General features: G+C 47.0%; 2 protein-coding genes across 18 annotated transcripts in view; one reads left to right on the top strand and one right to left on the bottom strand.

The window, feature by feature from the left end:
• The window catches only part of SZRD1 (SUZ RNA binding domain containing 1), a 30,336-nt gene extending 18,748 nt beyond the window's left edge, over nucleotides 1-11,588 (top strand). For 5 of the 9 annotated variants that reach the window (XM_074306143.1, XM_074306144.1, XM_074306141.1 and 2 more), the window contains 3 exons: nucleotides 5,618-5,667; nucleotides 7,389-7,643; nucleotides 8,753-11,588. In XM_074306143.1, coding sequence (XP_074162244.1) covers nucleotides 5,618-5,667; nucleotides 7,389-7,643; nucleotides 8,753-8,855 — 408 coding nt within the window. In that variant the 3' untranslated portion in view covers nucleotides 8,856-11,588. The remainder of the gene's footprint in view (nucleotides 1-5,617; nucleotides 5,668-7,388; nucleotides 7,644-8,752) is intronic. The other 4 variants (XM_074306145.1, XM_074306142.1, XM_074306138.1 and 1 more) reach the window with 1 other exon arrangement.
• A 5,949-nt stretch (nucleotides 11,589-17,537) lies between these two features.
• Nucleotides 17,538-23,202, bottom strand: part of SPATA21 (spermatogenesis associated 21) — a 32,434-nt gene continuing 26,769 nt past the window's right edge. For 5 of the 9 annotated variants that reach the window (XM_074306131.1, XM_074306128.1, XM_074306130.1 and 2 more), the window contains 3 exons: nucleotides 21,797-21,963; nucleotides 18,016-18,193; nucleotides 17,538-17,727 (listed from right to left, as the gene is read on the bottom strand). In XM_074306131.1, the coding sequence (XP_074162232.1) occupies nucleotides 17,676-17,727; nucleotides 18,016-18,193; nucleotides 21,797-21,963 (397 nt within the window). In that variant the 3' untranslated portion in view covers nucleotides 17,538-17,675. Of the gene's footprint in view, nucleotides 17,728-17,825; nucleotides 18,194-21,796; nucleotides 22,057-23,202 lie in introns of those variants that run through there. The other 4 variants (XR_012488569.1, XM_074306132.1, XR_012488568.1 and 1 more) reach the window with 3 other exon arrangements.

The raw sequence follows: 23,202 nt of genomic DNA, 5'->3' as shown, positions 1-23,202 counted from the left end.
ACATTCACTTTTGATAAAACCTTGTATTCCAAAATTTTCTCCCTCTTTCCTCCCCATCCTCCCTCTCCAGATAGCAAGCAATCCAAAATAGGTGAAACACTTGTAATTCTTCTAAACATATTTCTGTAAATCATCATGCTGTGTAGAAAGAATCAAATCAAAAAGGGGAAGCAACACAAAGTGAGAATACTATGATGTGATCCACCCTCAGTCCCCATAGTTCTTCCTCTGGACACAGATGGCTCTCCTCATTACAAGTCTATTGGAAGTGGCCTGAATCACTTCATTGATGAAGAGAGCCACTTTCATCATAATTGATCATCATATAATCTTCTTGTTGCATGTATATTGATCTCCTGGTTCTGCTCATTTCACTCGGCATCAGTTCCTGTAAGTTTCTCCAGGCCTCTCTGAAATCCTCCTGCTGATCATTTCTTACAGAACAATAATATTCATATACCATAACTTATTCAGCCATTCTCCAGCTGATGGGCCTCCACTCGGTTTCAGTTCCTTGCCACTACAAAAAGGGCTGCCACAAACATTTTTTTGCACATGTGGGATCTTTCCCTCCTTTTATAAAAAGAGCTGTGTAATAATAAAGACTAACCCCAGCCCCAGAGGAACACTGAGAAAGGACACTTCCCTCCCTCTTTCAGAGAAGTTGCACACTGTCAGTCCCTATGCGTGGCAGCTTCCTTTTGTGGTTCTGCTTCCTCCACTGCCTTTTTGTCTCAGGTGGGAGAGAGGAGGGATAGTTAGAAGTGAACCAGATGCACAACAAGGAGCTCCTCTGAAGTGGAATGGGCTTTGCTGCACAAAGGGGCTGTGACTCTGTGATTCAGTGTGATTCCAACAATGACACAGCTCTGTTAGACTGTTCTCTGCACTCGGAGGGGACAAAGGCCGAGAGCTCATACAAGTGGATGGCTCCCTTGGGTTGGCAGCACCAAGGGCTGCATAGACTATATACCCCTGAGCTTAGCACCTTTAGGAAGGGAAATAAAACCCCTTAAGAAATGAATAGGCCAGAAAACCACCAGTTGTTTTTGTGGTGCCCGTTTGTTTATTTGACCCTTTATTTAGCTGGGTTACTTGTTCCTAGGCCCTGAGCCTTTGAGAATGGTTTCTTCAGGAGTGTTTGAATATCACCATTGGGAAACATAGCAAAGTTTAGGCTTCATTTATTCCTTCCAAGCATAAGCTGTCACAGGGATAAACTGGTTGGCGAAATAATACTTGGGATTAATCAATTATGAACTATTGACCAGATACATTAAAGGTGTGTGGAGCAGCAACAAGATTATACGATGGTCAACTCTGATGGACATGGCTCTTTCCAACAATGAGATGATTCAGGCCAGTTTCAATGATCTTGTGATGGAGAGAGCCGTCTACAGAGGACTGTGGGAACTGAGTGTGTATCACAACACAGCTTTTTAACTTTTTGATGTTTGCTTGTATTTTGTTTTCTTTAATTTCCTTTCCCTTTTTGATCTGCTTTTTCTTGTGTAACATGATATTTGTGAAAATACATATGCATTGGGTTTAACATCTATTTCTACCATGTTCCATATATGTTGGATTACCTGCTATTTAGGGAAGGGGCTAGGGAGGAGGGGAAAATTGGATCACAAGATTTTACCAGGGTAAATATTGAAAAATTATCCATGCATGTGTTTTGAAAATTGAAAAGCTTTAATTTTAGAAAAAAGGTGTGTGTGGTATATATGCATGTAGTATAGCCCACATTTGAGTGTGATGAGCACTCCTTCCAGGGAAATGATTGGCTGCTTGCCAGTAAAGCAGAGTCTGACTTAGAGTCCCTTAGTGTCTGTCAGCCTCCTTACTACCAGGTATTAGTGAAGGCATTGAGGTTGCCTCTTTGAAGGTGCTTTATTCCTTGCCAGATACTTCTGCCTTTAGCTTCCTTGGCTTCCTTGGACCACTTGTTTTAACTTCTCCCTCTAGTTCAGAACTCTCCAAAGCTTCTGATGACCTCTTCTTGGAAGTTCTCCTATCTCACTCTTGGTTCCTGTCACTTGAGTGCTTTGCCTTCTTCCTCCTGCTCCTGAACAGAGAGGTTCTGAAAGATTCCATCTCCTTGCCTCATGACACTTTTTTGCAGGCTTCAGTTCCACCCTTCACCTACCTTATGTTGGCTCCCTTGATGCACACATGACAAGCACCCTGGCTCAGGCTCATGACTTCTGTCACCTTTTGCCTGGACTCATTACTGCATCTGCCTCCTCTCTCTTATTTCCATTTGTTCTCTACAAGCCACCAAACACCTGGCTGATCCAGGCCTTTGCTTCCAAAGGTTTCCGTGGGCAACGTTGGTAGTCTTCCAGACTAACAGGAAACTGGAATCATATTTCAACACAAGTTTTAGTCTTTTTACTTTCTGTTGCTTCCTCTAGTGCCCTCTACACTCCAAGCAAACTGACTCACCTTGCTCTTCTCTAAACATGGCATTCTGGCTCCTGGCCCCATTCAAGCTCCATCTCCAATCCCACTTCCTCCAGGAGCCCTCTTCTCAATCTTTCCCCAGCTCTACCAACAGCATCCTCCCGCCAGGAGAGCACTTCACCTGTGCCTCTACCCAGCTGGCTGACTGGCTCCTCCTCTGTGTCTGTGTTGTTTCTTCTTTACAATAGAAGTCCCTAGAGACAGGGAGTATTTCTTTTTTTGACTTTGTGTCCATGGCACGTAGTGGATACTGACCAATGCTTTTTGAGTTAACTGGAAATGAATTCAAGTCGGGGTGACTGATGTTCAGATCTTTTGGCTTCCCAGCATGGGCTCTTCTGACCCACTTTTCTTTCTTGACAATATCTGGTAGTTTTGTCTTTGTAGTGGCACTTCTCAGAGTGTATTCCAGGGACTTACAGGAGCCTTTCATGGAATCCACAAGGTCAAAAGTACTTCCACAGTGATATTAAGATGTTTTTATTTCTAATATGGTAACTGTTGATAGGTATAACTCACATAAACAAAAGTTCTGAATTTTTTTTTCTTCCTCATTTCCCTCACCTCTCCCCAAAACAGCAAGCAATCCTCTATAGATTATACATACATATGCAATCATTTCCTTATAAGTTGTGTTGGGAAAGAAAAATCAGAACAAAAAGGAAAAACAAAAAATGGTAAAAATACTATACTTCGATCATTCAGTCTCCATAGTTTTCTCTCTGGTTGCGGATGGCATTTTCCATCCCAAGATTATTGGAGTTGTCTTAGATCATTATTGCTGAGAAACAAAAGCTCTTTGGAGTATCCTCAAATTTGTAAGAAAATAAGAGATATCCTGAAACCGAAAAGATTTAAAAGTGCTGCTTTCTGATAACTCCACATTTCTTGATCCCCAAGCACTACCCTGCCACCTGCCTAGCACCACAAAATCCTCATATTCCTCCCCAAAGTCCCTTTTGAATAAATAATTTTGTTTTGACACAAATAGTTTAATGTTAATAACAGGAAATATGTCTGCTTTCATTTTAATAATGTGGTATTAAAATCATCCAATGTATTTGATCTGAGTTTTGTTGACAACTCCAGCCATAACTAGGGCAGAGAAATTAGGTTTTGCCCTGGGGTGCTGAAATTTAGAATTTATAGAGCCCTTATCTTTCAAAGGAGCTTGGAAACCATTAAATAGTACCTAGCTATCAAGAATGATTAACTAAAATGGGAAACTCAAATGGTGGTGGCTATAGCCTCCTTTAGTATCCTAGGATTGTTGACCATGGGGATTTCTTCAATCCATCTGCCATGTTTAACAGTGTACTTTATGGCACTTGCCCAGAGCTCAGCAAGTTTAATCTTCCTCAAAAATAGCTCTTTGCTCTCTTGTCTCTTCCAGCTCACAAATCTCCTATGATTCCCTATTGCCCAAAGGATAAAGTGTTGTGAGCACTCCTTACTATAGTAGTGGCTCCTTTGCTTTTCCCGTGATCTCCCTTTGGAAGGCCTTCTCTTCGAGTTCCATTGTTCCAATTCTGCCTTGTTTCAATCCTGTCCATTCTTTGAGGCCTACCTCAAAAATGGAGTTTTCCACTATCCCACAATTGGATATGATTCTTCTTGAAGCCACATCAATTTTTGTGTTGTTAAGAGTACTCTGTGTGACCAATGGTTATTTCAAGGGAAAGAATACTGGAGGTATAAGAGCTGGACTCCCCATCTCAGTCATTGAACTCTGAGCCTTTGTCTTTCCTCCCTGTAAAAGAGAATAAGAGCTTTTAGATTTTATTTTGTTTCTCATTTCTGGGCAGTCACAGGCGTTTGTGGAGTTCACTGTCTGTGGCTGCCTTTGGCTGCCTGTTTCTCTGTAGATGGGTGAATGTCATTGTACTCACCCCTGCGCTGATAGCCTCATTCCAGAACAGCTGAATTAATGGACCACCTAGTTCTGGGAAGAGCCCAGGGCCAGATTCCCAGGGCCTTGCTCCAGCCCATCCTAAAGCAGCGCCAGCGGTAGATTGTAGGGAGTGACCGGAAAGGCATTGGAAGGCAGTGGGAATGAACCTGGGGGACGAGGGGGAGCATGCCACAGAAGACCCCTTAGTAGCTGGCTCTGGAGTGGACAGGTGACCGTTCGCCATGTCTTAGAAGGGGTTCTCCCAGTGATGCTGCAGCTGAAGTTCTGCTACTTTGGCACCTCCCTCATCCCTATTCCCCAGGCACCCGCTGACCTGAGGCCTGCCCAAAGCCCCCTGCTTCAAAGGCAGCCCCTCAGCCAAATGCCCCAGGATGAGAAAGCTTATTCTCTTGCTGGAGTTCAACTTTTAAGGGTTTTGTGCTGGTTCAACCAGTTCACACTGGGTTTTCTTTGTGTGTGAATAATTGATTGTCCCTGGGAGTGTTGACATTTTAAAAGGCAACTTTTATTTAACTAAATGAATCTCTGCTGAGAATTTTTGCCCATTTCTGGGGACTGGGGGCAAAATGGATGTTTGTTTTTATGTTAGGGGGAGAAGAAGGATCTTCTAAGTAGAAGTCATTTCACGGTCTTGGTTTCCATTTTAAAATTCCTTTTGTGAAAAAGGAGATCATCTTTTTAATTAGGTCTGATCTCCTGGAGTATCCAGATTAGTGGTACTTAGGGATCTTTTTGTATAAAGGGGCATAGTGGAAAGAATGCGAGATTTGCCATTGGGACATCCCAGCTCACATATTTGATAGCCATGTGGCTATGGGCAAGGAATAGAACCACTGAGACTCTTCAAGTAAAATGTAAATCGTGATGTTCGCAATAGCTGTGGCTCAGGGCTGTTGTGAAAACTGCACGCTAAACCTGTAAGCATTATCTGATAGGAGATTGGCTGGGGGCCCAGACAGGGCTGAGTTCTTCTGGCAGAAGCTCGGGGGTGCGCTTTGTTCTTGGGCCTGGCCTGCTGTCCGGCCCAGGTGCTGAGCACCCCGCCAGGGCCTCAGCAGTGTCTCATTTAGGGGATCCTTTGGGTCATTTCAGCAACTAGTGGAGCTACTAGCCGACCACAGGGACCTGACTTTACTTGACATTGTCCTGGATTCTTTTAAAAACAAAATAGACAATTAAACTTCTATTTGAGAGTTATGTTTTTTTCCACTTTTTATATACATTTTTTCCCTCTAGGAAATAGACAGACGGTTGGAAAAAAAACTGAAGATCACCCAAAAGGAGAGGTAAGATTACTCTCTGCTCTAGAGGACCCTTGCTCTCTTCTACTTGAGAGTTGGGCAGTGAATGCGGTTTTTTAGCTGACCCTGAGGTTTAGACTCTTGAGAATGAACCCTCCCCTTGAGCTGGGAAGTAGAACTTGGGACATTTGGGCATGTCCCGTCACCCAGGCTTCCTGGAAGATCTGTGGATGGCTTCTAAGAGCAGGTGTGTCCCCCATCAGGATGGGGTTCAAGGTTAGGGCGGGAGGACTGTCTTCCAGAGAAGGGAAGTAAGATGCCAGCCCGTGATTCTGGTTTGCTTCTGTGCCCTAGCTGAGGCAGGAGAACGCAGCCCAGGGCTGGTCTCCGCTGGGGGAGTGGGCCACGGTCACTCTCCAAAGAAGCTCTGTCTGGGATGGTCAGCGCTGCCTCTGCTCTAGCTCTCCTGGCTTCCCACTTCCTTGATCAGACTCCTGGCTCCAGGTCTGTCTGTTTGCTCGTCATGGTGACCGCGTACCACCTCCCATTACGAATGTTTTTCCATGTCATCCCCATGCTTGTTCCAACTCAGCTATGGCAGCAGCTGCCCTCCAGTCCCCCCCTTCCAGCAGCCAGGGCTCTGCTCTAGAAATAGATCCCCCCCTCTGCCAATTTGGTTCTGGGGAAGCCAGCAAACGTGTTGGGAGAGTCTTTGTGGGCATTTGGGGTTATTTCTCCATCAGAAGAACTTCATCCTCCTGCCTTGACCCCTTCCCACTCTGTCTCTTCCCTGCCCTGTGATGTGGCTAGGACGCCCTCCTTTGGAGGGAGTGGGGGTGCAATGGGGCATTTTGTGGGTGGTTCCCGGTGTGGCTTTGTGGTAGGGGAGGCCGCCTCCCCAGGCCCAGCCATGCCCTCCCCGTATTTCTGGGATTATTCTTAAGCCAAGCCCCGCCGCTGTCCAGCCAGAGTGTGCAGCTAAGCCCACAGTCCCTGAGGAGGAGCATGAGCCCTGTCCCCCAGAAGCATTTGGGCCATTCTCTGTCCCACCAGCAGTCGTCCGTAGGGCGATTTGAGCCCCCCAGACCTCCTGTGGGGGGGGGAGGTACTGCCATGCTGAGGTGTCGTGTTCTCGCAGGGTGGCCATGGTCCTCTCTGAGCAAGGAAGCTGGGATTCTTGTCGGAGCAGGCTTGCTCAGAGAGCTGTGTTCAGGGTGTGCATTTTGTAGCTTTGGGGTGCCAAGCAGTCGCTAAGTCACAGATTTTAAACTTCAACTCATGACCCCAAAGAATCCCTCCCACACCATGCTTGACAAGTGGTCCTCCAGCCTTTGCTTGAAGACTGCCCAGGAGGGGGCACCTCCTGCCTCCCAAGACAGCCCTTTCCACTTTGGATACCCGGAATCATGCGGAAATTTGTCCTCTGTGACCTAAATTTGTCTCTGATTTCTACCTATCACTCTTTAGTGCGGCTTTGGGGGGCCGGATGTCCTGGAGGAGGCAGCGTGGGAAGCCTCTTGTCCCACCCTGGGCCGACTTGACTTGCCTTTGGAGGAGACCAGGGGCTTCAGCCTCAAAAAGCAGTTTCATGTGTCTTGGCTGAGTGTTGGCTTGCTATTTGGGGCAGTGCCACCCGGTGATTTGCCCTGCTCGGAAGCCTGGGCATGGATGTTGATATCTGGGGTGCTTCGGGAAGGTGGGCTCAGACGTGGCGCCCGGCTGTCGTCGGGCAAGAATTCTGAAGCCGCTCTCACTTTCTCCTTCAGCAGGAAATCTACGTCTCCTCCCAAAGTGCCCATCGTTATTCAGGACGATAGCCTTCCCTCAGGACCCCCTCCTCAAATACGGATCCTCAAAAGGCCCACGAGCAACGGGGTCGTCAGTAGCCCCAACTCCACCAGCAGGCCAGCCCTTCCCGTGAAGTCATTGGCTCAGCGCGAGGCGGAGTACGCGGAGGCTCGGAAGCGTATTCTGGGGAGTGCCAGCCCTGAGGAGGAACAAGAGAAGCCAATCCTTGATAGGTGAGCCCAGTGAGCAGGCACTTGGGCTCCCAGCCTAAGCACCACGAGATCTGGGTTCAAATTTTGACTTTGCTGCTTCCTTCTACTCTGCCTCAGCTTCCTCCTGCATTGAAGTTGGGGCTCTTGGGTCCAAATAGCTCTGACACCTGCGAGGGTGGGGCTGAAAGAGGCAGGGGCCTGCTCCCACTTACGTAGCAGCACTGTCAAGACTTGAACACTCATAGCCCCAAGTTTTCTGGTTGTGACCCCTGAACCTGGAGGCCTGCAGGGTCATGAAATGAAAATGGCTTTTAGGAGGCTGAGCCTAATAGGGGCTGGACATGGGCTTATCTTTATCCCCAGGCTTCGGAAGGTTGGGGGTTGCCTCCCCAGCCCCTGCGGTCCCCCTCTGCTCCATGTAGTCCTTAGCGGTTAAAGACTTCTCCACCCTATTTCTGAATGGTGACATGGAGAGGGAAAAGAGGCCGGCTCTGTTTGCCAGGGGCCTGGGCTTCAGGTCTAGTTCTGCCTTCGTTAGCCATCTGACCTCGCCCTTGGCCACCAGTGCCTCAGCAGGATGGTCAGGTTGGGGGGATGGGAGCCCCCCGCCGAACTTGCTGACATTCTTCCTGAAGAATCCCAAGGCAATTGGTTGTTCTGGAATCAAAGCCATGCTGGTTTCTGGACCAACCCCGCCCCTCCCCCTGTGATTTTTGTGGGCCTTGCTTCATTTCCTCAGAATCCCGAGCTTTGTGCAAAAATAGTTCAGATTTCCACCTTGGGATGAGCTGCTCGGCCTCCCTTGGGCTGAGGACTTGTCAGGATCTCATTCCGGTGCTGGGGGCTTCCCTAGCCCTCCTCCACCGAAATGAGGGGTCCAGGGACCAAGCCTGGCAAGCCATGAACCAGGGAACAGAAAGGAAGGGTCAGACAAATGACCCTGTACCCCCCAGTCTCTTGGCGGTGGTTCTGACCTTCAGCTCCCAAGGACCAGCTGGCCTGAGGCGGGGGAGGAGGTTTGAGTTTGGGGGAAGGGAGAAGGGAGAGTGAGGGATCGTGGGGGGGGGGGAGCAGAGAGTGCCAGCGCACACAGGAACGATGACCGCCCACTTCTGTCTCTTTCCCTTTAGGCCGACCAGGATCTCGCAGCCTGAAGACACCAGACAGCCCAATAATGTGATCAGGCAGCCCCTGGGTCCTGATGGTTCACAAGGCTTCAAGCAGCGCAGATAAATGTGGGTGCGAGAGGATGCTGCCCCCGCCACCACCAGGGTCGTCCGCCACGGGTCGCACTGCCGTGGCGGACAGCTGGACTTGAGCAGAGGGAACGACCTGATTTACTTGCACTGTGATCCCCTTTGCTCCCCACTGTGACCTTGAACCCCATGCACTGTGACCCCCGACCCCCTCCTCCCACTGTGATTGGCACATCGACAAGGGCTGTCCCAAGTCGCTGTAAAAGGAGAAGGTGGGGGCATGAGGTGGGTTGGGGGGCCCACCGCGGACTCAGAGCAGAGAGTCAGATGGTGCCACTTGGGGTGAAGCCAGTGCCAGCAATAACAGTTTATCATGCTCATTAATTTGGGATTTCAAAACACAAATGGGGACGCCCCCAAACGTGCATGTCTTCATCACTTAAATAGCAAGTTCCATTTGAAAGGATCGTTTTCTTTTTTTTTTTTTTTTTTCTTTCTTTTTTTTTTTTTCCTTTTCTGTTTTTTTTTTTTTGTTTGTTTCAGAGTCTGATTTGCAAGGAAAAGTGCATGGGAGGGGTTTTAGCTGTTAAATGAATTTTTGTTTTAATTGAGAAGGGTAGTTGATAGTCTTCTAAAATGTTTCGATGAATTTGCAGAAACATTAACAGATAGGATTTTGGCAAGCTTAGCTTCTTGTTCTCTATTCCTATTGCTGCCCCCAGGAGGGATGGGGCTTCTCAGGCTTCCGCCCCGCCCCCTGTCCCTCGCCCAGCCCCCTTTCATTGGGGCCCCTGGGTGAGGGCAGGCCGGAGGGCTGGCGGGAGGCACCGCCGGCCAGCAGACTTTCCCTCCCCGTCCCCCGCCCGGCGCCTAGATCGGCCACTTCCAGCCGCGAGTTCAGGGGGAGGGAGGGAGACTTGTCATACCCAGGTTTACAAGCAAGGAAAAGTAGGTTTATTCAGTATTTTGATTTCTTATCCAAGGAAAACATGGGAACGAGTCTGGTTCCAAGGCCTCTGCTGATAAGCCATCTGTACAGTGTTGTCAGGGTTTGAGCTCCTAGGAGCCGGCGCCGTTATCGCTCAGCTCACGGTAGCAGTCCGGAGCTGAACCCGGCACGTTTCCTTCTGGGAGTCCTTGCCTCCGCTTCTGCCTTGGTTGGTGATGACAGACTGGGTACTCTGTAGGTTGAAGCTACGGTGTCCATTCACCTCGACTAGATGCCCGGCCTTCCAAAGCAGGGGCTGGAGGAGGGGTCTGATAGCCCCCCTGGGCTCCGGAAGTGCCGCTGGGCCCGGGGCCGCGGAAGCCGGGTTTGCTCCTGGGTCCCCAGGGTGCGCGTGCTGCCTGTGTGTGGAGACGGCCACCTTGCTTCCCAGCCCCCACCCCGCCCCCTTCTACTGCACTGAATCTTCCTATGACTTAGGTATTAGCCAATTCCCGCTTCTGATTTTACTGACAAGTTTCCAGGGGGGTTGGGAGATGGCTGCGTTTCCCAGGTAGCATGAGTGCACTGCCAAGCCATATTTAGACCCAGGGCGGCAGCTTGAGTTTGCTTGAGGGGCCCTGAGCCTTGCCTTGTTTCAGTGGGGGCGAGGGGGCCGTCTCTCCTGTCCTGCCTTACCTGTCCTGCCATGGGGTCAGGCCCAGCAGGGGGAAGGGTTACAATTAGGAGGCGGCCACCGCCTGTCCCAAAGTGAGGGTCTTGGGTTGACCCCCAGGAGTGGTGCCACAGTGAGTGAAAGGGCTGTGACTACCAGTGGCCCACAAAGCAGTGGTACTGGCTCCCACCTCTCGAGGAATGACCTCCACGGGGTGGGGGTGGGGGGAGGCCTGCTCATCCAAGTTCTGAGTGCATAGTCCACATGAGTCACTGGCCCAAAAAAGCATGGATCCGGGAGGAGACTTCCTGCCTGGGTGCCGAGGGCATGAGGGTGGCGAGAGCCCCAGAGCTCGGCCCCTCCTCAAGCCCCCAGCATCTCCTGCACCAAAGGCCAGACGAGGGAAAAGGAAACTCTATTATGTGTGTGGGTTGTGGGGGTCCGGTCAGGGAGAAGGAGGAAGAGGGATTGGGCTTTCTGTGGGCGTCCACATCTTCCCTAAGTGCATTTCCTTTGGTTCAGTTTTGTTTTGTCTTATTTTTTTATTTTTTAAAGTGAGCTGTGGGCTTTGGCTTAGGAACTCCGGGATGGGGATGGAGGGCGGTAACCCAAGGCTGCCGCCCCTTTAGCCACCTATCCATGGCCACGTCCTCTCGTCCGGCTCCTCTGATCCCACGGGCCAGGCCCCTGACCTCCCGGCTTAACAGCTTCCAATGAGCCACTTCTCCCACATCAGCCTAGCTAACCAAAGGAGCTGGGGGTGCAGGGGCTGGCGATCAGCCCCTCTCAGCCCAGCCAATCAGGGTGCTCCCCACCTGCAGGCAGGAGGCAACACCCCAAAAGCCCAGCCCGCCCCTCCCTGGGGGAGCCTTCCTGTCCAGACTAGATAGGTGGGGCCACACTTGGCCACCCGGCCCAGGGGCTTGAGAGACCTCTTGGATCCTCGTTTCTAGTAGTGGTGTTTCCCCCAGGGTGAGCCAAGGGCCCCCTTGGGTGTGTTCAAGGGAGAAGAGTCGGGGAGGGAGGGAGAGATGCCATATATCCTGCCGCTCTGCCCTGCTGGAGTAGCCGGGCAGCTCCCTGAACTCCCAGCCCTCTCTGCGGGTCCCCAAGTCAGCAGATTAAGCATTTTATAAATTGTATTTTAAATAAATGTTTTAAACTTGTCAGAGTCTTGTCATGCTTTCTTCTGTTCTCCAGCTCTCTAGTGTGAGTTACAAAAGCGCTAGTCTTAAGAACGAAGGGCCTTTGTCGGATCTCAGAGACTCGCACTAGCTGTGTGACTGTGGACTGTTCATTAGCTCCCCTGCTGAGTCTCGAGGTCCTTGATCTTGGTTTCCCTTTTTCTTTTTTTTTTAATTAATTTTATAATTATAACATTTTTTGACAGTATGTATGCGTAGGTAACTTTTTACAACATTATCCCTTGCACTCCCTCCTGTTCCGAATTTTTCCCTCCACTCCCTCCCCTAGATGACAGACATTCCCATACATATTAAACATGTTATAGTATATCCTAGATAACAATATATATGTGCAGAACCGAATTTTGTTGTTGCAAAGGAAGAATTGGATTCGGAAGGTAAAAATATTGGTTTCCCTTTTTAACCTATCCTCCCATCACCATCCCTCTGTGTGGTCTGCCCAGCCTTCTCCACAAGTGTCCCTTTCCCGGCTCTTCTGGCACGGTGGTATTTCTTTACATGCCACCGTTAGTGAGGTAGAACACGTTTTTAACACAAGGTTGTTGCTGGTTCTTCCTTTGAATCTCCTCCTTTAGCCTACTTGCAAGTTGTGAAAGGACTCTAGACCTTAAGACGCTCTAAAAAACGTGAGCTTTTATTATTCTGCTGTAGACTTGTTCCTGAATATTCCTCTTGGTTCTCTTTGCATCTCGGCTTTTTGTCAAGTCAGGTGGGCACCAGTCCCGGTTGTCACAAGCCTCTTTGTTCCCTGCGGGTCTTCCTGGCATTGGTGCAAAGCTCCTTCAGTTTAGTATGTGTGTGTATGTGTCACTGTGCATACAAACTGTAGGCCAGTGAGCTTTACAAATTTTACAAATAGGATTTTGATTTCTGGAATAATTCTAGAATGTGTTTTGGGGGCAGTTCTAACCAAATCAAAAGCTTTTTAACAAATGAGCACATCTCTCGGCATTCTTGTGGAAGAAATGGTATGATGGAGGCCCTTAAGACGATAGAACCGGTTGAATGTCATTAATGGCTGGCTCCAAAGTGATTTGGAACCATCCCCTCCACCTCCCCCCAGTGTGCTAGGAATTTGTAATTGGCTCTGCCATCTTCATCAGTAAAGGTGTAGATCAAAGGATTGCTGACATTGTTATTAAATGTACAGGTGATCCCAAATTAGGAGGAAAAGATAGAACATCGGATGATAAGATCCAAAGAGATCATGAGAGTGGAGAAATGGGCTGAACATAAGGTAAAATTTAATATGACTAAATAGCAAATGTCACTTGGATCTCAAATCAACTTTACAAGGAACAGAGTTTGGAAAAAGATTTAAAGAGGTCTAAAATCTCAAGGGAAATAATTTTTTGAATGAGGATGAAGTGAAATAACAGACTGGATTATGTCAGTAATTGGTGGAATCATAGACTGAAGATTATAAACCAGTAAATTCTCCAAAGAATTCAGCTCTGTGCAGTAGCGCTCCAAATTAGAGAATTACATGTCAAAACAACTCAAAAAAGTTGGTCCGCACTCCTCCCAAATGGACAAAGATAAAAATAGGTGAGAATAGTCAATGTTCTAGCAATTGTAGAGAAATGGGCTCACCAATACATTGACCATAGATTTAGAGTTGTAAAGGATTGAAGCAGCTCTCTAATCCAGCCCCCTTATTTCATAGATAAGCTAAGAACTGGGAAAATGATTTGCTCAAGGAAGGATATAAATATTAGGCAGAGCTAGGATTTTTGAAAGAAATTGTGTTTTTTTCTGAAATAATTTGGAATAGAGCTAAGTGAAAATGTTCATACCTTTTCAGGCATATATTCATTCCACTACCAGGCATATGAAAGGGTCAATGGAACAAAACATGGTAGATAGCATACCAAGTCTGAAGTTGAAAAGAGTTAAAATCTGACCTCTGGACACTAGTTGCGTGACTGGGAAAGTCACTTAACTCTGCCTCAGTTTCTCTAAAGTGAGCTGGAGAAGGAAATGGACAACCACTCAGTATCTCTGCCAAGTAAACCCCAAATCGGGTCACAAATGTGACTGAACAACAATGCTGTTGTCAAAAACCGATCAATACAGAGAATCGTGGAAAGACAGAAATTGATGCAAGGTAAAGAAGATAGAATCAGGGAGAAGATTATACACAATGACAACAGTAGTGTAAATGAAAAGAACTGGGAGAAAGGAAACAATGCCAGGTGATTATGATACCAAGTCTGACCCCAGAGAAGAAAAACCTAGTAAACAATATGTCATACATGGTTAGTGTGTTGCGTAATTTCATTTAAGTTCTCTATTTTTCTCTTTAATGCTTTGTTATAAGGGAGTCCTCCCTTGAGGAGGAAGTAACATAGACCTAAAAATTAAACCAAAAAGGCTGGAGATCCCAGGATTTTAATATGAGTTAAAAGTGTGACACAGCAGCCTTAAAATGCATAGGTGTGTTGGAGCTGCCCTGGAATCTGAAATATCTGAGTTCAAATCTAGCCTCAGACAAAGCTGTGTGAATGGGGTAAGTCACTGAAGGCCCATTGCTTCCTCAAGACCAGACTTTTTAGAAATTAGAAAGCTGTTGTGCTCTGGGCGGACCATATCTAGGGTATCATGTTTGGCTGTGGACACAACAGCTTAGGAAAGACATTGATAACTTGGAGAGTGTTCAGAGAGAATGCTAGCCCTGGAGTCAGAAGATCTAGCCTCCATCATGTAGCAGCTGTGGTCCTAGACAAGTCTTGCCTCAGTTTCCTCAACTGTCAAAGAGATAATAGAATGTCTATCTTCTAGGGTGGCTGCGGGGATCAAATGAGATCATATTTGTAAAGTGCTTGGCCTGGCACGGGGTAGGCAACATCTGGAACTTTTGCTCCGGCCGGCATCATAGCCTGAAGCCCCCTTTATACTGTGTTTGAGAAGTGGAACAATTCAGCCCCAGAAGATCTGAGGACAGTATGAGGGCAGACACGTGTAAGAGGAGTTAGACTGGTTCAGGTTAGCCATCAGAATGACTAGCATGGGCACAGTGGGGATGGAGCGAGCCCTTCAGTGAGGGCCAAGGCCCAGGTGGGCCATGGAGGTGACTCATGCAAGTGTAGGGTAAGGATACACTAACAATGGCTGTAGAGTCAGTTATTCCAAACCCACTTGCTACAACTCAGGGGACACTGGTATGTTGGAAAGGAAATGAGGGTTGGAAGGAGGATCTGCATTTAAATATCCAGCAGAACCCACTAGTCCCTGAAGCAGAAGTATTTTTAGAGAGAGCTGTCGACCACAGAGTTCTTACATCAAGCCTTAATCTTCTTCTCTAATAACACCCTTTTTCACTAATCTTGCTCTCTAGGGCTCAGCAGGAAAGGAGGAAGGGAATAAGCATTTATTAAGCACCTACTATGTGTCAGGCATTTGTGCTATATGCTTTATAATTATCTCAGTTGATCTTCATGGCAGTCCTGAGAGGGAGATGCTGTTATTCCCATTTTACGGTGGAAGAATTTATTTTTTTGTTATTTTCTCTGAAAAGTTTATTGGGATTGCTTTGGATCATTGAACCTCTGGGAAGAACCAAATCTTTCATAGTTGATCATCACACATTCTTGCTGTTGCTGTGTACAGTGTTTTTCTGGTTCTCCCTATTTCGCTCAGCATTAGTTCATATAAATCTTTCTAGGCCTTTCTAAAATCAGTTTATCATTTTTTATAGAATAATATTCTATTACATTCATATACCATAATTTATTCAGCCATTCCCCAACTGATGAGCATCCACTCAGTTTCCAATTTCTGGTCACTACAAAAAGGGCAAACATTTTTGCACATGTGGGTCCTTTTCCTTTTTTCATGATCTCTTTGGGATATAGACCCTGTAAGAGACACTGCTGGATTAAAGGCACAGTTTTATAGCCCTTTGGACTTATTTCCAAATTGTTCCCCAAAGTGGTTGAGTCATTTCACAACTTCAACAGTGGATTTTTTTCCCAGTTTTTTTAATTTTATAATTTTTTTTGACAGTACATATGCATGGGTAATTTTTTACAACATTATCCCTTGCACTCACTTCTGTTCAGAATTTTCCCTTCCTTCTCTCCACGCCTTGCCCTTGATGGCAGGCAGTCTTATACAAGTTAGCTATGTTATAGTATATCCTAGATATATGTGTGCAGAACCGAATTTCTTGGCCAACAATGGATTAATGTCCCAGTTTTCTTCACATCTCCAACATTTATCATTTTTTCCTGTCATCTGAACCAGTCTGAGAGGTATGTCATAGCCAATTAGAATTGTTTTGATTTGCAGATCTCTAATCAATAGTGATTTAGGACTTATTTTTATATGACTATATATAGATGGCTTTAATTTCACCATCTGAAAGTTGTTCATATCCTTTGACCATCTATCAATTGTGGAATGACATTCTTATAAATTTGACACAGTACTTTCTATATTTTGGAAATGAGGCCTTTATCATTTTACTGGTTGTAAAGATTTTTTCCCTCAACTTTGTGCTTCCCTTTTAATCTTGTTTGTTGGTTTTGTTCACGCACAACCTTTTTAATTTAATCGAAGTTGTCCATTTTGTATTTCATAATGTTCTCTGAGATCACATTTGAACTCAGGTTCTCCTGATTTCAGGGTTGCTGCTCCAGCCACTGCACCAATTAGCTGCTCCTTTAGTTCTTCTTTGGTCAGAATTTCTCCCTTCACCAAAGATCTGATAGGTAAACTATCCCTTTCTCTCTTAATTTGCTTTATGGTATCATCCTTTATCCCCAAATTATTTTCACCTTATTTTAATATGGGGTGTGAGATGTAGATCTATGCCAAGTTTCTGACATGTTTTTTCCAGTTTTCTCAGTAATTTTTGTGGAATAGTGAGGCTTTTCCCTCCCAGAAAGTGGAGTTTTGGGGTTTATCAAATACAGATTACTATAGTTATTGATTACTGTGTGATTTGTATGTAGCTTATTCCAGGGGTCTACTACTCTCTTTCTTAGCCAGTACTAAATGGTTTTGATGACTGCTCCTTTATAATATAATTTTAGGGCTGGGACTGCTAGCCCACCATGCTTTGTGTATGTGTGTGTGTGTGTGGGGGGGGGGGTGTTTCTCCATTAATTCCCTTGATATTCTTGCCCTTTTGTTCTTCTGTGGAGAAATCTCAGGCAAACCTCCGGAGAGAGACAAATTAACTGCCCATGGCTGAATTTGAACTCAGGTTTTCCTGACTCCAGGTCCAGGCCTCTAGCTCATGAGCCACCAGTGAACCAGCTACTTCCTCCTTCTGCACATCCACCACCATACATCCCCTTAGGTTTTTCTCCCCCCTTCCCAACCACTCCCTTCAGACCATTCTAATAAGGCTTGAACTCAAGTTCTCTGCCATCTTCCAGCTCTATAGAAATGGATCCTGCTATCTTTAGTAGTATTAACTCCCCTCTGGGGGGGGGGGGGGGAACACAAGTAGAGTCTAGTTACTGCAAAGTCAAAGTGGTAGATGTGCATGGTGGAGTGTTTAGGAGGGACAGGTGGTCTCCAGGGAGATGTTAGAGAGCTAGTGCCATCCCCTGGGGTTCAGACTGTGTAAAGCAGGCTCCCAGGGCTTCAGCTACCAGGGAAACCTTTCTTTGCTCGCGCCTTCTTCAGGAGGAACCCAGGACCTAATTAGGGATTCATGGTGGCAGTGGGCTGGCTTGAAGGAAGGGGGCATCAGCCCAGAAAGAAGGGAGTTCAGCAGGTCCTGGGGACTGCCCTGACACATTAAAGAACCAGCTGCTGGGAAGCAGAGCCTTAGCATTAGGGACCTCCAGCCTAACAGGGGTCATTTCCCTGCCCTCGGAGATTTCAGTCAGAGGGGGAGATGGTCTTTATTCTCAAGAGTCCCCTGTCTGATGGCTACCCACCGGGAACCAGGAGATGAGCAACGGCATCTTTCTGTTTATTGGCTGGGGAAGCTGAACACGGAGATCGGCACCTAGCCTAGGCGGTTCCTGGGGTCCCCAGGCTTGGGAAGAGTCTCAGCCAAAGGGGAGGAAGGGTTCCGGGGGCTCCGGGCAGCCCTTAGTATGTGCTCATTGAGGGGAACCACTTACAAAGAGCAGGTCTGAACTTCCTGTAAAAAAAAAAGCGAATGGGGGTGCAGGAGAGGAAGGGGGATAGGGCTTCTCAGGAGGGAGAGTGAAAAAAGGACAGGAAGAAGCAGAGCCGGTCACTTGGAGAAGAGTTAATTCAGTCTCAGATGCAGGGTTGGGAGACAAGGGAAGGGACTTGAAGAGAGTTACCTATCCAGGGTGAGCCAACCTCCCCTTGTCACTGGGTCCCCCTTCCTGAGAAGCTAGGCCCCAGCTCCTAATCTTCCAGAACCGGGGGGAGATGAGCAGTGCCTGACATTTAGGCCCACCTGCCTCCCTTGGTTCCCATCTGAAAGAAGGTCCTGAAGTCAGTGGTCAGGTCAATGGGCTTATACTCTTCCAAGACGACGTGAGACCCCTGCCTCCGGCGAGTGCCTTTCTTGTCCAGCCGGGGGCATAGCGGATAGGTGGTTGCCTGGGGTGCATAGGGGCTCTGTAGGAAGGTAGCTGGTAGAGAGAGAGACAGAGAGGGCTGCTGGAAAGGCAGCTGGCAGTCCAACCAGATCCTGCAGCTCATGGTTACCTGACCCTCGGCCCTCATGCTTAACGCCCCCCCCCCCCAGGATGTACGTGAAGTAAGCGGGGCACCCAACACAGGGAGTCCCCAACTAGCGGGATGTATGTGAAGTAATGGGGCACCCAACACAGTCCTTGTGAGCTCCTCCTCACCCCCAGGCCACAAAAACCCAGCAAGCTTCAGGCCTCTGCCCCGGGCAGAAGTCAGGGTGGATCATAATTTGTCCAAGTGGGAAGGGACCTGAGAATGTCAGAGCCAGGAAATTTGAAGGAATAATTCGTTGAGGCTGTGTGTGGTGTGTCAATAGGAGAGCATGGGATGTTGCAGCTGGGAGGGACCTTAGAACAGGGATTGTCAAAGCTGGGAGGAATCTAGAACACAGAAAGTCAGAACTGGGACTTGCACTCGGCTCACCAGAACCTTCCTTCTGCTTTCCTGAGCAAACTCTCCTTCCTCCCAGATAGCTTCATCTCACCCTCTTTCCACCATGACTAGATTATCTCTGAACGGCAAAACATCACTCCTGACCTTTTCCAGGCTTTGCCACTGTTTAATAATTCATTGCTGATAGTTTGATCTTAGTCAAAATACATAACCTCCTAGGTTCCTTACCTGGAAAATGAGGTCGGACTAGGTGGCCTGTGAAGTTCTTGCCACTACTCCGCTCGCTCACACACACTAGAAACTTCCCCCATCTCTTCCCCGATCCTGACTCCTCTGCTTTCATTTCACAGGAAGAAAAATGGCCTCTTCCTGCCAAGACTGATCCCTCTGCTTGAGAGCAGTTTCTGTTGGCAGTCTGTTCCTGCGATCACTCCTCTCTCTTTTTAATCTCTATCTACTGAATCGCCTTTATCCTTTTTAATTGTTTTAAGTTTTTTTCCTCCTTTTTTCTTCCTTTTAAAATTATTTGCAAAGGAGCTGCCTCACTAGGAGGGGAGAAGAAGAAACAAGAAGGAAAATCTAGACAATGTAAAAAAAAAAAAAAGATATGAACATTAAAAACAAAACCTCTTGATCCCACATTTCTCTCAAGCTATCGGCCTATATCTCTTTTCTAGTTTGTTCCCTACTTCTTATTGCCAAGGTCCTCAAGTCATCTGCATTCACTCCCTTTCCTTTCCAATGGCTTTGCCTCCCTGTAACCTGGCTTCCCCCCTCCCAGCCCTCTCAGGAAATCTTCCTAAGGTTACTGAGTTAAGCTCACCTGCCAAACCCAGCTCGCCCTGTTCCTCAGCCCTCATTATCTTTGACCCTCCTGGTGCATCTGACTGTCAGCCATCCTCCACCCCTGGGCTGATACTTGAGAGGAATGCGGAATCAAGCCAAGATTTCTGTTTTCTTTGGCTTTCCTTTTTAATGTGTTCCTATCTTTGGTTTCCACATTGCCTGCTCTCTCCTGGACTGTCCCCTAAGTATCTGACGGTTCCGCCGTAGCACAGAAGCACAGATTTACAATCTCTTATTTTAAAGGACTACACAGAGGCTCAGAAATAATCTGTGAGTTTCCCAATATCACAGAGGTGGCAGTGGCCCTAGTGTTTAGAAGAGCAGTACGTTTCAGGGTTTTCAGCTCCTTTGCTGAGTCATTCTTAACCTTCTTCCTGTCCTCCTGACTGAGTGTTCCCCTAAGTTCTGTCCCGGCCCTCCTCCATCTTTACATATTCTCTCTTGGGGAACCTCATCAGTTCCCCTAAGTTTAGTGAAGATCTAGATACATATGGCTCCCATCCCTATGGCTTACTGAACTTCCTGACCGTTGGACAGCTCCACCTGGATGGTCTGCCAGCCTTGCAACTCAACAGATCCAAAAAGGAACTCAATTTCACCAAAATCTCCCTTTGCCCCAACTTCCCAGTTTCTGCTGAGAGCAACACCATTCTCTGTCATCCAGGGGTGTAACCCTTCTGTCCTTTATCTTCTCCCTTACTCCCCACATTAAATGATTTGCCATGTATTGTCAGTATTCCATCTAGATTCTCTCTTGCATTTACATAATCCTTAGGCAACCAACAAGCATTTATTTATGAAGCACCTTCTCTATGTCAAGTACTCTTTTTCATGTCTTCATCTTGCCTGGGCTACTGGACAAACCTCCTGTCTTTTCTTAAGATGTCCAACCATGTCTACTCAGAGACCTTTAAGGGCTCCCTATTGCCTCTGGGATAAAACTTGGCATTTTAGGCACCCTATCATGTGATTCCAATGTCCCTTCTCCTTTTACTGTTCTCAGTACTCTATTCCAGCCAAACTGGACGTCCCAACCTGCCGTTCTGGTCCCTTTCTGTGTACAAAAACTTCGGTACCTGGAATACCCTGCCTTCTCAGCCCTGCCTCCTATAGTTCTTATATTCTTCAGCCTCAGCTCAGTTGCCACTTTCTCTAGGGTATACTGGTGCAGTAGCAAACAAGGTGTGCATCTTCTGTCTCGCATCCAACTCTGTCTCTCTCTTTCTTTCTCTTTCCCTCTGTCCTCCCCCATTTCTTCCCTCTTTGTCCTTCCCTACAGCTCTCTCAGTTTTCTTCCTATTTACTTATCATGTCATCATACCCCACCCCACCCCCAGTATAATATAAGCTTCTTGAGAATATGAGAAAAGCTCACCCAGAGGGAGCATTTAATATTTACTAGATTGGGTTTACTTAAAATGGAAAAATGAGAATGGACCTTAGGTCATAGAATAAATATTAACTCTGGAAGGAGACCTTAAAACATAGAATGTCAGAGCTGGGAGAGCCCTTAGAAAACAGAATATTAGAATTTGAAGGGACTTAGAATACAGAATGTTAGAACTGGGAGGGCCCTTAGAACCCAGGAGGTCAGAGCTGGGAGGGTCCTTAGAACCCAGGATGACAAAGCTGGGAGGGCCCTTAGAACACAGGAAGTCAGAGCTGGGAGGGCCCTTAGAACCCAGGAGGTCAGAGCTGGGAGGACCCTTAGCACCCAGGATGTCAAGGCTGGGAGGGCCCTTAGAACCCAGGAGGTCAGAGCTGGGAGGACCCTTAGAACCCACGATGTCAGAGCTGGAAGGGCCCTTAGAACCCAGGAGGTCAGAGCTGGGAGGGCCCTTAGAACCCAGGAGGTCAGAGCTGGGAGGGCCCTTAGAACCCGGGATGTCAAAGTTGGGAGGGCCCTTAGAACTCAGGATGTCAGAGCTGGGAGGGCCCTTAGCACCCAGGATGTCAAGGCTGGGAGGTACGTCATAGATCATCTGGAATAAATCTCTCATTTTATAGATGAGGAAATAGAAGCTCATTGAGGGTAGGGTGAAGGGGCAGGGCCAATAAAGGCTAGAATGATTCTCTTCAAGTCACAGAACTAGTAGGTGAAAAACCCTGAAATAAAGCCCATGTTTCCTGACTCCACAGTCTGGGAGACAGAGAAAATTCCCTGGTGAAGGCTTCCCTTCCCTCTCTATAGCCCCACTCTGCAAACGGGGAGAATGGCACAGCCTGGACCCCTGGCTTCCCTCTGCCAGGGTCTGGTATTCCCACCCTGATGAGGAAGGAAGGTGAGGGGCAAGGGAGCTCACAGTGGTTTTGCCGCTTGATCCGGTCCACGATGTTCAAAACCTTTTGCTCTTGTGGAGTAATATCCGAAGTTCGGGAGAAGCTTCTCTTGTGGGGATGAGGTTGTCGAGTACTATTAGCAGAATGTTCTTTATACTTTGACATACATTTCATCTTCTTTTGATAATAACTGGGGAATCAGAGACCCCCACTCAGCCTGGGCCCCAAGTCAACTGGCAAATGTCCATGTTGTGAATTCTGGGCATCCATGGGGGCCCATTGGCTAGGAAAGGGGATGGATGGGTGCTTTTAGGTCCAAGAATCAATGAACCTGGGTCTATTGTCATTTTGACAGAGTTTTAAGGTTTAAAAAAAAAAAACTTTCCTCATAACAGAATTATGGGGCAAGTAATGCAAATATTATTATATCCACCCTCCAGAAAAAAACACAAAAACAAAAACTGGCTCTGAGCCTTGTTTAACATCCCATGGTTAATGATAAACAGAGCTAAGTCTTTCTTGGAAGAGGATGCCTTTAGATCCAGATCAATTTAGAAATGGAAGTGACCTTAGAGACCAAGTCCAACCTCCTCATTTTACAGATGAAGACACTGAAGCAGATAAAGGTGAAGTGCCTTACCCAGGGTCACACAGCTAGTAAGGAAGATTTGAATTCAGAGCTTTCTGATAACAAGCCAGTGCTATGGTCACATCACAACCTGGCTGCCTCCACTCTACAGCTCTGTTCCAAGTTTCCTTGGTGTAGGGAACTCCTGGCGGGGAACTCCCTCCCCTGAGCAGGTCTGCAAGGCATCTCTAATTTGTCATTTTACATGTGGTTAAGTCATATGATTAGGATTTGAACCTTTATCTCAGTGACTCTGTAGCAAGCCAATGCACCATGCTGCCCACATTCCTCATAACTGTGTCCATAATATTCCATATTATATACTGAGAGGCATTTTGGCATAGCAAATAGAAGACTGCTCCTGTGGTTTTAGATATATATGCCTATTTATATACATATACATGTAGAAAAAGAGATAAAGCTATATGTGTGTGTATATGTAATACGGAGGGAAAGAGAGACAGAGACAGGGAGAGAATATTAGATATTGAAGGCTGGAGCTAGAGATAGGGACAGATATTTAAAAATAGATATAGAAAACTAGCTAAGGAAGAGATAGAAAGATAGAGATCTATGGACAGAAAGAGGTAAAGAGATTTAGAAATAGATTCAGAGAGCTATAGAGATAGATATATACTATATAGAGACAGGAAGCTAGATAAATATAAGGAAAAAGATAAAGAGATATAGAAAAAAATATAAATATAAATGGATAAAAGACAGAGACAGAGATAGGTAGAGAAGTACATAAAGAAATAGAGAGGGCAGTTAGGTGACGCAGCGGACAGAGCACCCACCAGT

The sequence above is a fragment of the Sminthopsis crassicaudata genome, chromosome 3, assembly GCF_048593235.1.
Source record: "Sminthopsis crassicaudata isolate SCR6 chromosome 3, ASM4859323v1, whole genome shotgun sequence".
Taxonomy (NCBI): domain Eukaryota; kingdom Metazoa; phylum Chordata; class Mammalia; order Dasyuromorphia; family Dasyuridae; genus Sminthopsis; species Sminthopsis crassicaudata.
This window is presented reverse-complemented; position numbering and strand designations above follow the sequence as displayed.